This window comes from Myotis daubentonii, chromosome 3 (genome assembly GCF_963259705.1).
Source record: "Myotis daubentonii chromosome 3, mMyoDau2.1, whole genome shotgun sequence".
Classification (NCBI taxonomy): domain Eukaryota; kingdom Metazoa; phylum Chordata; class Mammalia; order Chiroptera; family Vespertilionidae; genus Myotis; species Myotis daubentonii.
Genome location: NC_081842.1, coordinates 53,129,302 through 53,145,564, shown reverse-complemented (window position 1 = coordinate 53,145,564; position 16,263 = coordinate 53,129,302). Strand labels below are relative to the sequence as shown.

Below are 16,263 nucleotides of genomic sequence, written 5' to 3'. Positions count from 1 at the left end.
ATATAGCTAAATTCATGTCTTATGGGTACCAACCAACAAATTTTGATAAATGCATTAATGTAACCCAAATTTTTTAAAAGATAAAGATCATTACCGTTACCCAGAAAGTTTTCTCATACCTCTTCTCAGACAATTCCAACCCGCACTCCTGAGGCAAGTACTGTTCTGTGTTTTTTATAACTAGTTTTTCTTGTTTTATTACTTCATATAAATGGAATAATATAGTGTGAGTGTGTGTGTGTGTGTGTATGTGTGTGTGTGTGAGAGAGAGAGAGAGAGAGAGGAGAGAGAGAGAGAGAAAGAGGATATTTTTAGATCTATCAGCATAATTTCATTGAGTTCAGAGAACATGATCTATATGATGCCATACTCTTGCTTTGTCCCCTATTATATGGCAGTTTTCATAAATATTGTTAATGGTTAGTTTCTTCTTGTTGGTTTTCTGTTTCTGCATCTGTCCTTTCAGTTAACGTTATTGGTCATTGTGCCGTGCCAGCACAGCCAAGGGTTTGGTTGAGCCTTAGGGGGGACTGCGAAGGATGTAGAAAAGACAGACAACGAGAATAAGCTGGGTCTAGGTCAGGGGTGGGCAAACTTTGACTCGAGGGCCACAATGGGTTCTTAAACTGGACCGGAGGGCCGGAACAAAAGCATGGATGGAGTGTTTGTATGAACTAATATAAATTCAAAGTAAACATCATTACATAAAAGGGTACGGTCTTTTTTTATTTAGTTTTATTCATTTCCAACGGGCCGGATCCGGCCCGTGGGCCGTAGTTTGCCCACGGCTGGTCTAGGTGGATCTTCCTGTGCCTGGCTGAGGCCACAGAGAGAGATCCAGACAGCAAGCTGAGCCTTTATTTTATAGCCAGAGGTAAGCAAGGTAGTGGTCACCATAGTTATAATGTTCTTGTGAATTTTACTTCTTTTGGCAGCACTTGCTGCATCTCCTTCAGCCCATTAGCTATCCAGACAGATCTAGAGAGCTTCATAAGGTCAAGCCTAATTATGCTAAGAGGGCTGTGCCCTCTAAGCTGGGACTTGTTTGTGACTTTGCCAACAGGTGAGTCCGAGGCTTAACCCTATAGCCACTCCCTACAAAGTCATGTTGTTTGTTTTTAATTCTTTTAAAAACCAGTTGGTTCATATGTATCCTGTTCTTCATATTTTAATGTTATCTTAAAATTTTTATATAACAAAATTAATTCTTTGTGGTATACAGGTTTATGAGTTTTGACACAAGCATATGGTTGAGTCTGTATTCACAATGAAGATGCAGATACTTAAAATCTATATAATAAAAGCCTAAGTGACCGTTGGCAAAATGATCAGAACGAACAGTCTCTATGATGTGCACTGACCACCTGGGGGCAGACACTCAATGCAGAAGCTGCCCCCAGTGGTCACTGCACTCCCACAGGGAGAGCACCGCTCAACCAGAAACCAGGCTCACGACTGGCGAGCCTAGCAGCAGTGGCGGGAGCCTCTCCTGCCTCTGTGACAGCACTAAGGAGCAGTGAGCCGAGCAGTAAGGAACAGTGAGCAGGCAGGTAGTAAGGAGCGAGGGGTCCCAGACTGCGAAAGGGCTCAGGCTGGGCTGAGGGACTTTCCTCTCCCCTGTGCACGAATTTTGTGCACCGGGCCTCTAGTACCCTTAAATACCCTATTGTTTGTCAGCCCTTCCTCCCACGCCTTACCACTGGAAATTGCTGATTTGTTTTCAATTCCTATAGTTTTGCCTTTTTCTAAATGTAATGTAAATGTAATACAGTTTGTAGCCTTTAGAGTGATTTATTTTACTTAGAAAAATGCATTGAGATTCATCCATATTTGTGCATGTATTAATAGTTGTGCCTTTTTGTTGCTGAGTAGTATTTCATTGTATGAATGTACCATGGCTTGTTTTACAAAGACATTTGGGTTGTTTCCAGTTTTTGGCAATCGGGAATGAAACTGCAATAACCATTGGTATTCCTAAGCTTTTATTTCTCTTGGGCAATACATAGGAGTGGAATTGCTAGGTTTTATGTAAATTTAGTTTTAACTTTATAAGATACTAGAGGCCTCATGCATGAAATTTGTGCAAGCATAGGCCCTCGGGACCTGGCTGCCCCGCCACCTGCCCACTGGTCATTCCGGAAGGTTTTTCTGGAAGATTGTTTCACCATCCGATCTAATTAGCATATGAGCTCTTTATTATATAGGATAGGTTTTAAACTATAGATTCTACTTCTTTAATTCTGTTTAGGTTACTAATTTTCTTCGTGAGTGAGCTTTGATAATTTTTGTCTTTCAAAGAATTTAGTCATCTCATCTGTTGAATTTACAGGCATGAAATTCCCCAAATCCCCTTGTTTTCATCTCTTTGTTGTTGTTAATCCTCACTTGAGGGTAGTTTTCCATTGCTTTTCAGAGAGAGTAGAAGGGAGGGAGGGATGGGAGGAGGGAGGGGTTGAGGGAGAGAGAGAGAGAGATCAATGTTAGAGAGAACTGGTTGCCTCCGCATGTGCCTCGAAAGGGGTGGGGAGGAGAAGCAAACCAGCAATCCAGGTGAGTGTCATTGACTGGGAATCAAACCCCTGACGTTTGGTGGGTGGGCCAGTGCTCCTAACTCTGAGTCATACCAGCAGGGTCCCTGGTTTCCGTTTGTAATAATCTGTAGAATCCGTGGTAAAGTTAATATTTGAAATTTGTCACTTCTTTTTGCTGTTCACTTTGGCTGGAGGTTAATCAGTTTTACAGATCTTCTCAAAGAACTACGCTTTGGTTTCATTGATTTTTGGCTATTGATTTTGTTTTCTGTTTTATTGACTTCTATTCTGATTTTTATTTCCTTTTTTTTTTTTTTGCTTTAGGTTTAACATAATATAGAAATTTTTTATTTCTCTCTCTCTGGAAGTAAATTGACAGATTTTGGAACTCTGGACTCAATCTACATTGTGTGTGTGTGTGTGTGTATGTGTGTGTGTTTGGTTTTTAGGTGAGAAGATAGGACTTTGCTAATAAGATTTCAGAGAATGTGACTGTTTTTCATTAGAAGGACACAAGATTTTTTTTCTGTTTTGAATATTGATTTTTATGCCTGTTCATTTGACATCTGTTTCTAATTATAAATGAAGTATATCTATAAATTATGAAAGTACTTCAAATTCCCATGACTAGCCCTGGGAAATTTACCACACATAGAGCTATCAGAGTTAAATATGTGATGTCCTTTTAAATGAGGCAAAATATTGTGAGAAATAAAATTCTGTTCCTGTCTCTAACCTTAGCAATTATTTAACTTAAGGACTATACAGTGTTTACTTGAACTCAGAATATAAAACATTTAAATCCTGAGTTCCTCCCAAATGAGTAACCATTAATTGAGATGCAAGGTAGTTGTGGATTTGTTTTTATGTGGTGTGTTTTGATATACAAGATTAAGAAATTTCTGTTGTGGATGGAGTGAAATTTGTATTACTCTTTTAGATTACCTTCCAAAGCTGAATTAAAATAAGGAAATAAATTGCTCTACTGTTTGAGCATTTTACTTAAATAGTAAAGCAGATTTGATTTCCATTGTATATAATAATGATTCTAGTTTTTAGAAATGAAATTTGCTTGAAAATCAGTTTTTCTTTCTAAATGCTTATCTTTTTATATATTCTTGAATTAGAAATATAGGTGTTATTAGAAATTGGTGTATTGCTAGAGGGATGTGATAATTACAGTACTACATTAAAATTATTTTCTTTATTTACTTTTCTAATTGTTTAATGTTACATTTTATCTTTTAGATCCTATTTGACCAAACTCAGAGATCGATTAAGGCACAGCTTCAGAACTTTGTTAAAGAGTAAGTCAATTGCAGTTAAGGAGAAAGTAAAGCATTTAGTTAATTATTACATATAGAAGTTGGTATCTTTGGAGAGAAATATGGAAGAAATAATGAATTACAAAAATATTAGAGCTTTTTTTTGTTTTGCTTTGTGAAATGTATATTGCACTTTTTCCAGAAGTATTTTATATAGAATCAGACTTAATGCCTTATAGTGAATCATTTATGCTGTGAAAGATGTGTTCAAGATACATAGCAAGAATTGTTATTAATTAAATAAATACATGTAAATAATCCAATGACCTTTCAAAATCAAAGCAAACCACAAGAGTAGTTGAAATATTATCAGTTATCGTAGTTGATATTAAATTTTGCATTCTCTCAATATGGTATTTTCTTTGAAGAGAAGTTAATATATGGGAATGAGTAATGAAAGTGCATGCTTTTTGCTACATATGAGCCTTTTGTGTCACATTCATTACATTTCTAAAAAATATCCAACTCTTCTGGTTTTCTTTTTTCACACTAATAATTCAGATTCTCTTTTAATTCCTGACTGAAAATTATATTCAATTACAGATAAAAGTTGATGATAATACAGTATTCAGGATAAATTATAGATGTTGTGAGCTGTAAATAGTGGCAGATCACAGAAATGTAAGCATTGCCATTTTAGTAGGTTAGAATTGTTATAGTGGAGGTGATGTCTTGCAGATTCTTTATAAATTACTTCATAATAGGCTAATATTCAGAATGTCCTAATAGAATGTATACATGGCAGTTGATGGCTTCTTACAAGAGTTCTTTCTTAGGTAAACTTTATTATTATTTTTTTAAAATTGTTTGTCTTCAAGTTATTTTGCCGAATTCCTGGATAGAAAAAGTAAAAGCAAAGTGTTATTATATACTTACCTAAACTAAGATTATTAATGAAATCAAGGATTTCAGATTTTCAGACTATTGAAATGGATACTGTTATCCTTTATGGGTACAAGAATTCTTTTAGAAAGCATTATAAATTTGTGTTTTAAGAATACATTCATGTCCTTTGGGGCAATGGTTCCCTTAAACAAGAAATGAATGTTGTTTCTTAAAGTGTGGTCTGAGACCACCCATAGCAGTAAAACCAAGGGTGTGTCTTAACACCCACTCCCTCCTCCCCACAAACACAGATTTCTATGATTCATCACAAAGACTAATGAATTGTAATCTCTGGAAGAGGAGATGACATTTGCATGTTAAATTTGCATTTTTAACAAGCTCTCTGTGATGATTTTTATGTATACTACTACTTAAAAATCATTTGTTTAAATAATGATACAGGCCCCTGAATTTGTTTTTAAGGGGAAAAATTAACTTTGCCTTTTATGTTTCTGTATTGTTAATTTGATAATTTATTTTCACCTCAAATTCATAGATCTAAGTAAGGAAATGTCAGGTGACTATCTTGGGAATTATATATACAGTGGGGCCTTGACTTACGAGTTTAATTCATTCCGTGACAGAGCTTGTAACTCAAATTACTCATATGTCAAATCAATTGTAAACGAGTGAGACATGTGATGCTGGGCTGATGTTGTGGCGTTCACTGTGACATTCACTGTGCCAACTAGTGGTGGGGTAACTGAAGCTGGCTCGTAACCCGAATTTTAGCTCGCAACTCAAAGCAAAAAATTGGCCGAGAGACGGCTCGTATCTCGAAAAACTCGTTAGTCGGAACACTCGTAAGTCAAGGCCCCACTGTAATTGAAAACAATAGATATTGTAGTCAGAATAACTATTGAGTGTTATTCCACAGTGAATCAAATAAGTAGAGGAACATAAAAATTAAATTCTAAGTGCTTTTGCTAAAATTTTTGATCAAGAAAATTTTATAAAGTTTAACTTTTTATTTTTTAGAGATCTTAGAAAATTCAAAGATGCCAAGAAGCAATTTGAAAAAGTCAGTGAAGAGAAAGAAAATGCACTAGTAAAAAATGCTCAAGTACAGAGAAACAAACAGCACGAAGTTGAAGAAGCCACAAACATTCTGACAGCAACAAGAAAATGTTTTCGACACATAGCCCTTGACTACGTTCTTCAGGTATATTTATTAAAAAATGCTTACTAGGTGGAGGGGGGTCAACTGGGGATAAAAAGGGGACATCTGTAATACTTTCAACTGTAAAGATTAAGAAAAATGCTTAATGAGCATGTCTTACTTTTGAGTGGTTGCACTGAAAATAATGTATTTTTTTAATTTAAAATTAAATCAAAATTTTGTGAAAAAAATTCACTTGTTTGTATATCTGTCTCTGTGTGGATATGTATAACTCTGCTTGTGATTTCTTCCCCTTTAAGTTAACTTTATACTTTCCTCCATTTAAAATGTTGTAAAAGCATTTTTTTTTCTTTTTTAAAATATGTTTTTATTGATCTCAGAGAGGAAGGGAGAGGGAGAGAGATAGAAACATCAATGATGAAAGAATCACTGATTGGCTGTCTCCTCCACGCCCCACACTGGGGATCGAGCCCGCAACCTGGGCATGTGCCCTGACCAGGAATTGAACCGTGACTTCCTGGTTCATAGGTCGACCCTCAACCACTAAACCACGCCAGCCGGGCTCCAAGTGTTTCTTTTTAAATTGAGGTATAACCTTATACAGGACACTGCACACATCTTAAGTATATACCTTTATGAACATTTTCACATATACACTCAGACTGACAAATATTCCCAATACCCCAGAAAGCTCCCTCATGGCCTTGTAAAAGCATTTTTATTTATTTATTTATTTATTTTTAAAATATATTTTATTGATTTTTTACAGAGAGGAAGGGAGAGAGATAGAGAGTTAGAAACATCGATGAGAGAGAAACACCGATCAGCTGCCTCCTGCACATCTCCCACTGGGGATGTGCCCGCAACCCAGGTACATGCCCTTGACCGGAATCGAACCTGGGACCTTTCAGTCTGCAAGCCGACGCTCTATCCACTGAGCCAAACCGGCTTCGGCTGTAAAAGCATTTTTAATTGCTATATTTTATTTTGTGGAGTTGCTGTGTTAATTTAATTAATATTTGATTGAGACATTTTTAGTGTTGCCATTTTTACTGGCAGTAGTGAAAATATAGTTTTCAATAATTTTAAGTGGTGATAACATCTTTGCATACAGATCTTCCTTGCCACATTTCTGATTATTTCTTTAGGGTAGATTCTAGAGCAGGGGTGGGCAAACTTTTTGACTCGAGGGCCACAATGGGTTCTTAAACTGGACCGGAGGGCCGGAACAAAAGCATGGATGGAGTGTTTGTGTGAACTAATATAAATTCAAAGTAAACATCATTACATAAAAGGGTACGGTCTTTTTTTTTTTTTTAGTTTTATTCATTTCAAACGGGCTGAATCTGGCCCGTGGGCCATAGTTTGCCCACGACTGTTCTAGAGGTACTAAGGCTCACTGTACTGCCAAATGAAAAATATTTCTAGAAGTAGTATTCTCATGTTTTGTGTTAGGACTAGGTGCTACTTTTTAAAACTAGAGATCAGTGTCTGGTAAGTTGCCTGGTGGTCTTTTGATCCAAAGTATAATTGAAACCAACTTGAAGGTAAAGGTCTCTAAAGAAATTTGAGAGAAATATAAATTGAAGGCACACATTATACATTATTTCACACGTACATTATGTGTCCCTATAGATCATGGAGTGTTGTAAAACAGCAGTGAGTCCCCAGAAATTGTTGACTTAATGATGATCACAGACTATTTCTTAAAGCAATACATAAATAACAGTATATAAGCTAGTGATTAAAAACTAATCAGATAACTTTGCAGAATAGTAGAAGGTGACTAAGATTTTTTTCTCTTAAGTTCCCGCTTAATGAGTGGAAAGTTAAATTTTAAAGGAGTGAAGTAAACTACCTTTATTAATGAAAGGCTTCTAGAAGAGAGTAGTCTGTATGTTCTGTCTCCTGTTACCTACCTCCCATTCATACCACTTCCTGTGGTAGTATGAGTTCTCAGTCTTCCTACACCATTACTCTAAAATGCTCATGCTAGTGTTATTCATTAGATACTTTTTAGTTTTTAGCCAACTTGACCATTATGTTTCACTGAAAATTTAGGCCATACTCTCCTTGAGATATACTTTAGTCTTGATTTATCTTTAACCATTTTTAGATCATCATCTTCTGTTTCTTTTCCATTTCCACCATGGGCTTCTCTCCTTTGCCCACCTTTTCACTCTCTTTTTCAGGTTTTATCTTTGGTTCTATTCTTTTCTGACTATAATTTCTCTGACAGTCTCATCATGCTCCCTTGCTTGAATTACCACCATATAGAGATGACAGATCCTTTTTTTTTTATTTTTCCACATAAGTACCTCATTCTTTTTGTGCCCAAAGCTTAAATCTTCTTCCTAAACAGCTTCTTTTTGTTCTTTCCTAACTGAATAGCATAGAAGTTCAGATTTGGAGAATTATATCAGATACTCCCCTCATCCTCAGCTACTATATCTAACAACCAAAACTGCCTTGAAAAGTTCTGTGTACCTCTTAAATCTGTTCTCTCACTCTTGCTGTAGCCCTCACACAAGTTCTTACTAGTTTTTTTTTAATCTAGAGCAGCCGTGGGCAATCTACGGCCCGCGGGCCGGATCCGGCCTGTTTGAAATGAATAAAACTAAAAAAAAATACCCTTTTATGTAATGATGTTTACTTTGAATTTATATTAGTTCACACAAACACTCCATCCATGCTTTTGTTCCGGCCCTCCGGTCCAGTTTAAGAACCCATTGTGGCCCTCGAGTCAAAAAGTTTGCCCACCCCTGATCTAGAGTATTAAGATGTTCCCATGCAGTTGATCTTTCTTGCATTGTTTTTACTACCCCCATTATTAATTCATTCTCTGTTCTGTGGTCAGACTTACTCAAACTTCTCCATGCAAAGTGAATTATTTTTCCTCTGCCTTTTCTGTGCTGCACTAATATTGTCATACACATTGCTGTTGGAGCACTTAACCCATTTATTCTAATTATTTATTTATTTGTCTTTTCTACTCCTAGATTGTATCCTTTCCCTCTAGTGTGGTGGTTGGAAAATAGGTAATACATGTTTTGTGAGAGAACGCATGGCTTAATTTTTTTTTTCTTAATCCTTACCCGAGGATATTTTTTTCCACTGATTTTTAGAGAAAGTGGAAGGGAGGGAGGGAGAGAAACAGCAATGTGAGAGAGACACAATAATTGGTTGCCTCCTGCACATACACTGAGTGGGGCAGGGATTGAACCTGAAACACAGGTACATGCCCTTCACTGGGAATTGAACCCACGACATTTTGGGGTATGGGCGGATGCTCTAAGCACTGATCAACATTGGCTAGGGCCAAATAGCTTGCTTTTAAATTTAATTTGGGAAGGGGGATACAGCTAAAATATTCATTATTTTCAAACACATATAAATTTTCCATTTACTTTGGTGTCCATCCAATAGTTTTGTTAAGAGTTCCAACATCCCTTTAACTATTAGTTTGTTTGATTTTTCTGATGAGAACTGTTGTGTCATTATATGGCCAATGTGTTTTAGAGAATGTTAGGTAATAAATATCCAGATTTATAAAAGTTTTCATGATTTAGCTTCTCTAAATATTTGAATTTACTTTTTTTTCCCATTTGTTTTTTATTTGTATGTTTTTGTTTGTTTGTTTTTTGTTTTTAATCCTCACCTGAGGATATTGTTCCATTGATTTTTATAGAAAGTAGAAAGGAGAGGGAGAGACAGAGAGAAACACTGATGTGAGAGAGACACATCAGTTGGTTGCCTCTGGCATGCCTGGGACTGGGACCGGGACCAGGACCAGGAACCTGCATCCGAGGTACGTGCCTTTGACCAGAATCGAACCCGGACCCTTCATTCTGCAGGTCAACACTCTATCCATTGAGCCAAACCAGCGAGGGCTTGAATTTACTTTTATTTCCCCAAGTAAATGTTGTTTTTCATTGACAGGGCAAAAAAACCCACAAAAAAACAAAGGCACTTTTAACATTTTTCAGAGTTTGAATAATAGGTTATCTGTAGCCTCTAATTTTACTTAGAATATTTGAAAGATAACATTTTAGTTCTCAAAACTAAATAGGCCTTGAAAGAGATAAGCAGAAGAAACTAGGGCTTAGTTAAGCAAATATATTTGGGTATTTCTTGGTCTGTTTTTGTTTTCTGATCAGTGCTTTAAAATTATTTTATAAATCAACAGGCAGAATAATCAGTGAGAAGGACATATTAAAAAGGCAGGTATTCTTCAGTCTTTTGACAATAATAGTAAAAAGTGAATGATTCTTTTCAATGATTTTATTTTACTAAATTGATATATAATAACAGACAAAAATAAAATGTTTGTTTATGAATTTCTATAGTTCGGAGACATACCACAAAACGCAAATTTCATAATTTACTGATCTTTTAGTAAATTTAGTCTAATTAAAATATTTATTTAAAATCTATTTAACAAATACTTATTGAGTACTTACTACATACCACTTGGAGAATACACCTGGAAATAAGGCAAGGCCTTCATCTCACAGAACTACACTTTAGCTGGGGAAAAGACATACATAAGAAAATATAAGGGCCCTGGCTCAGTTGGTTGGGCGTCATCCTGTGTACCAAAAGGTTGCTGGTTGGATTCCTGGTCAGGGTACATTTCTGGTTTTCAGGCTTGATCCCCTGAAGGGGGCGTGCAGGAGGCAGCTGAACAGTGTTCCACTCTCACATCTATGTTTCTTTTTCTTCCTCTCCTTTTTCTATAAAAATTAATAAAAATATATTTTTAAAATTAAACAAAAGAAGAAGAAAATATAAGGTAGTTAATGATTGCTATCCTATATAATAAAAGGCTAATATGTAAATCAACCAGAATGACCAGTTGCTATGATGTGCACTGACCACCAGGGGGCAGACGCTCAGTGCAGGAGCTTCCCCCTGATGGTCAGTGTGCTCTGTGGGAGCATTGCTCAGCCAGAAGCCAGGCTCAAGGCTGGAGAGTAGAGCGACAGTGGCAAGAGCCTCTCCCGCCTCCACAGCAGCATTAAAGATGTACGACTGATGGGCTTAGGCCCACTCCCTGTGGGCCTAACCCCACAGTCAGACATCCCCCGAGGGCTCCTGGACTGCGAGAGGACATAGGCCAGGCTGAGGGACACCACCCCGACCCCCCCCCCCCCCCGAGTGCACGAATTTTGTGCACCTGGCCTCTAGTGAATAAAATAAATAAGGTTGATATACTAGAGTGTGTGTATGGGCCTACTTTAGACCTTTGTAAAGAGAAAGTATTTAAACTATCTTAACATGAAGTTCGAACAGCCAGTATGCAGGCATTGAGGTGGGAGTAGTATTGGGTTGTGGTTGAACACAAAAGGGGAAAGTGGCCCTGGCTGGCTTGGCTCAGTGGATAGAGCGCTGGCCTGCGGACTGAAGAGTTGCTGGTTCGATTCCAGTCAAGGGCATATGCCTGGTTTGCGGGCTCGATCCCCAGTGGGGGGTGTGCAGGAGGCAGCCGATCAATGATCCTCTCTCATCATTGATGTTTCTTTCTCTCTCTCCCTTCCTCTCTGAAATCAATAAAAATACATTAAAAAAAAGGGGGGTGGGAAGTGGTAGAAAAGTAGGTTGGCGAGGTAGGCAGGGGCCAATCACAAAGGATCTTGAAGGCTGTGGTAGGGAGTTGGAAAGTTTTAAGCTAGATGGAACATGATCTTATTTACATTTTAAAAAGATCACTCTGGTTGCTGAATGGATTGTAGGAAGTCAAGAGTTGAAACACTAGTTCATAGACTATTGCAGTAGTCTAGAAGAGATATGATGGTGGTTGATGACAGTGGTAAAAGTAATGACAGTTTCATTAGGATATATGTTGAAAGGTCTTGATGAGCAAATCAGGTAAGAAAGGTGGGGAAAAGATGGAATTCTAAGAAATTTAAATATCTATCAAAATGATAGTTTTAGTACTATAATATTATGATTTAAACTCAGCCAATTTTTCTTTGAGATCAAAAATGGATTAGAATTTCATTGGTATGTTTGTCCTAACAGTTTTCACAAAAAGCAGGGTGAAGGGTGAAAATTTTGAATTTTGTTTTCATTTACTTTTTAGGAGAAATGTTAAATAACAACTTTTACAATATTGCATTATGGATTAGTTTTTAAAATAATGTGTGGATGATTAATCAAGTGTATTTTCCCTCAGATTAATGTCCTTCAATCAAAAAGGAGATCAGAAATCCTAAAATCAGTAAGATATTTATTGAAATCATGTTTTAAATGTTTTAATATGAAATTACATGTACATATTTAAGTGTTTAAAGAAGCGTGTATGTGTGTGTGTGTGTGTGTACATATTTATTCCAGGTTTATAATTAATCTTTGTATTTATCTTTTTGTACTAATTATATGTCATCCACTTTTTTGTCTCTGTCATCTTATAGTTATTTGTGTGTGTCTCATCACTTAATACACTGATCTCCTTAAATCAGACATTTAAATATTTAAGATTCAGGGCATACATAGTCAGCATTTAGAGAATTTTTTCTCTAGGGTTGCTGATAATATATCAGCCTTTAAGTTTGTCCTTTGTTGTGCAGTTAGAAAACAAATGGGATAAAAATTAAGGATCACTTTTTTCCTCCTTAGCTTCTGCACCCATGTTGACATTGATTTTTTTTTTCTTATTTTTTTGTTTTAAAGTTAATAAGTAATTGGGCAGGGAATGGTAGTGATATGGCATTATACTTTTATATTTTGAAAATCTTAGAAATAATTTTTCCTGTCTGACTTCGTTCACTGACACTATTTTTTTCCCTCTGAAAGGGTATACTTAAATTGCTCTTCATTCTTATCCCTATGTATATTTTTCCTAAATTTTGTGTATCCTATATAATAAAAGAGAAACATGCAAATTAACCATCCCTCTGCCACACTCAAACCACACCCACAAGCCAATCAGGAGCAAGTATGCAAATTAACCCAACTAAGATGGCAGTGGCCACGGGGCTGGAGCGAGCAGGAGGCTTGGGTTGCCCCAGCGATGGAGGAAGCCAAACTTCCTGTCTGCTCTGGCTGGCCCTCGGCTCTGCTCAAGGCTACAAAGTTTCAATTATACAAGATAAATAAATTCCAGAAAAAAAAGAAAAAAGAAAAAAAGGAGAGGTTGGGAGCTTGGGTCACCGTGGGGCGTGGCCAGCCTAAAAATGGCCATCAGCCCCTCACCCAGGCTGGCCACACCCCCATGGGGTGAGGGTCCCCACTGAGGGGCTGGGTCAGCCTGCAAACAGCCATCAGCCCCTCTCCCAGGCTGGCTAGGCACCCCAGTGGGGACCCCCACTGTGAAGGGGGTGTGGCCAGCCTGAAAATGGCCCTCAGCCCCTCACCCAGGCTGGCCAGGCACCTCAGTGGGATCTCTGCCTTGATCCGGGACACCCTTCAGGGCAAACCAGTTGGCCCCCACCAGTGCACCAGGCCTCTATCCTATATAATAAAAGGGTAATATGCAAATTGACCCTAACAGCAGAACGACTGGGAATGACTGGTCACTATGACACACACTGACCATCAGGGGTCAGTTGCTCAATGCAGGAGCTGCTCCCTGGTGGTCAGTGCGCTCCCACAGGGGGAGCTCTGCTCAGCCACAAGCCACGCTGACAGCTGACAGCTCGGTGGTGGTGGCGGGAGCCTATCCTGCCTCCTCAGCAGCGCTAAGGATGTCCAACTGCAGCTTAGGCCTGCTCCCTGCTGGCAAGTGGACATCCCCCGAAGGCTCCTGGGCTGCCAGAGGGATGTCTGATTGCCAGCTTAGGCCTGGTCCCCTGGGGAGCGGGCCTAAGCCAGCAGGTGGACATCCCCCGAGGGGTCCTAGACTTCAAGAGGGCACAGGGACCCCCCCGAGTGCACATATTTTTGTGCACCTGGCCTCTAGTATAGATATATTTGTTATTTTTTAATCTGATAATTATATTTTACTTTTGGTTTACATCTACCTCCTCTGTATTGAGAGTAATGCATGTTAGTTATTGGAAATTGGAAAATAAAATGCATGAAGAAATAAATAAAAATACTTATAAATCTTGCCACCAAGGGAGAACCACTGTTAATATCTTGGTTTATATCTTTGTCTTTTTTCCTCTTTTTCTGTATGTATGTATGTATATGTGAACATTCCTATATAATTTTTAAAAATAGCATTTAATTTTTTAAAGAAAATAGGAATAATTTCTGTATACTGTTTCATCACTTTCTTTTTTCACTAATACACTCCAAAATCATCAGATGCCATTAAATATTTTTTATGCAATGATGACTTTTGTTGCCAGGCAGAGCTCCACCATGCGAATTTACGAGGGGTGAGCAAGCTTTTATTTTTGAAGGGCTAGGTAGTAAATATGTTAGGTTTTGTGAGCAATATGGTCTGTTTCACATCTACTCAAGCTGTGCTGCTGTTATCAGAAAGCAGCCATAGATAATATATAAATGAATGACATGGCTATGTTCTAATAAAACTTTATGGACATGGAAATTTTAATTTCATATAATTTTCATGCATCATGAATTTGATGTCTTTTCATTTTCTTTCAACCATTTCAAAATGTAAAACCATTGTTAGCTCATAAGCCATCAAAATATAATTGGTAGATATAGTTTGCTAATCATAGGTTGCTGACCTTGAATATGCCATACATTAACTTCACTCATTAGTGGATTTTTAAGTAATTTTCATGTTTTTGACATTAAAGTATAACATTATAATGATTGTTCAAATGAATAATATGATTATTTCCTTAGTATAAATAAAAACAAGAGATTACTTAGTCAAAGGGTATAAACACTTATTAGGACTTAAAAAAATACTGTCAAATTTCAAGGGTTGCACAACATTTCCACTAGTAGCGTGTGCAAGTGAACATTTCCCCATCTTTTACCAATGCTGGGTATTAGTTATAATTGGGTAGATAATGTGATATGATTGTTCAATTTTACTTTTATTTAATTCAAATGAATTTGAACAGTTTTTCCCTATATTTTTTGTCTACTTGAGTTCCTTATTTATGTCCTTTGTCTCTTTATCTTTTGGCATGTTCATCTTTTTTATACTGATTTATAACCTCTCTTATGTATTAAGACTATTAATCCTTTGTCATGTGTTGTTTTCCTAGTTCATCATTTATTTTTTTAATATGCATATGAGTTTTGATGTGCTGGCATATTTATGTAGTTGTAGCTATTAATATACCCCCTTTTAAAATATAATTTAGTGTTTTTTATAATATTCACAAAGTTGTTCAATCATCTTTTAGTGAGCTTTGTCTTTGGGTATTATCTAATTGTTTTTTTATCTTTAAAATTTTCTTTTGAAGAATTCTTAAGTACTATGAACCTTAGGATCTATTTTAGATTTCAGAGAATTAAACATGGGTCATCTTGCTAAAAATAACATGGTTGTTAGAGGATTCTTTTAATATTGATTATTTGATTGAATTGTTTATTTCTTTCTCATGTGCCAACTTAACTAATAAAAGTAGAGGTGATTTTTCTCTCATGTATAGGTAAAATATAAGAAATTTGGAAAAAAATCTCAATCCATTAATGACATTTTAGATTTTCGGAATGAGTAGAAAGAAACCTCCATAGCAAAGTCTGTTGACTCATTTTATTTTGGTATCTTGAGCAAATATGAGCATTCCCCTACTTTTGAATTATGCTTGGTAATCTAGTAGGTTGTAAAGTGTTTGTGATGGTTTTGCTTTATTTTGAGTACTTCATATTTCTCCTTTGAATCTTTTAATGTCTTATTTGCAGTTTAAGTTTTTACCAGTGAATTTGGTTGAAAGTCACAGAGATATTTCATAGCGTACCTAGGAATTTGGTGGAGCTATTGAAAACTCGATTTCCGAACTATTACTATGAAAATTTTGATCATTTGGATATAGTCCAAACAACTAAAATTTGGTGCATTGTTAAAATTTTGAACCGTTTAGATATTTCTTTTAAATAAAAATTGTCATATTTGTAAGTATTTCTAAAACACTCTTTTTTATACATATTATTTCTTCTTAAAAGTATTTTTTTAATTCATTTTAAAGAGAGAGGAAGAGAGAGGGACACAGAGATAGAAACATTGATGAGAGAGACACATCGATTGGCTGCCTCTTGCACATTCCCCACTAGGGATCGAGCCCGCAACCCAGGCATGTGCCCTCACCAGGAATTGAACTGGGGTCCTCTTGGTTCATGGGTCGACACTCAACCACTGAGCCATACCAACCAGGCTCTAAAATACTCTTTTAAGAAAAATGATCCAGTTTAATTTTAAATAGGTTTGATATTTTGGTCTCTTGTGGAATAATTTCATACATTAGGTAGGATAAAGATTTTTAAGAATTTTGAATTGTTTATCTAAGAATTGATTTTAAAATGCTAATCT

The 16,263-nt window shown here is 36.7% G+C and overlaps 1 protein-coding gene across 2 annotated transcripts in view; it reads left to right on the top strand.

Annotated features, from left to right (window-relative positions):
• ACAP2 (ArfGAP with coiled-coil, ankyrin repeat and PH domains 2) overlaps nucleotides 1-16,263 on the top strand; it is a 146,305-nt gene that overhangs the window by 74,971 nt on the left and 55,071 nt on the right. Inside the window, exons 5-7 of one of the 2 annotated variants that reach the window (XM_059687445.1) lie at nucleotides 3,780-3,838; nucleotides 5,720-5,903; nucleotides 12,037-12,081. In XM_059687445.1, the coding sequence (XP_059543428.1) occupies nucleotides 3,780-3,838; nucleotides 5,720-5,903; nucleotides 12,037-12,081 (288 nt within the window). Of the gene's footprint in view, nucleotides 1-3,779; nucleotides 3,839-4,425; nucleotides 4,633-5,719; nucleotides 5,904-12,036; nucleotides 12,082-16,263 lie in introns of those variants that run through there. The other variant, XM_059687446.1, reaches the window with a different exon arrangement.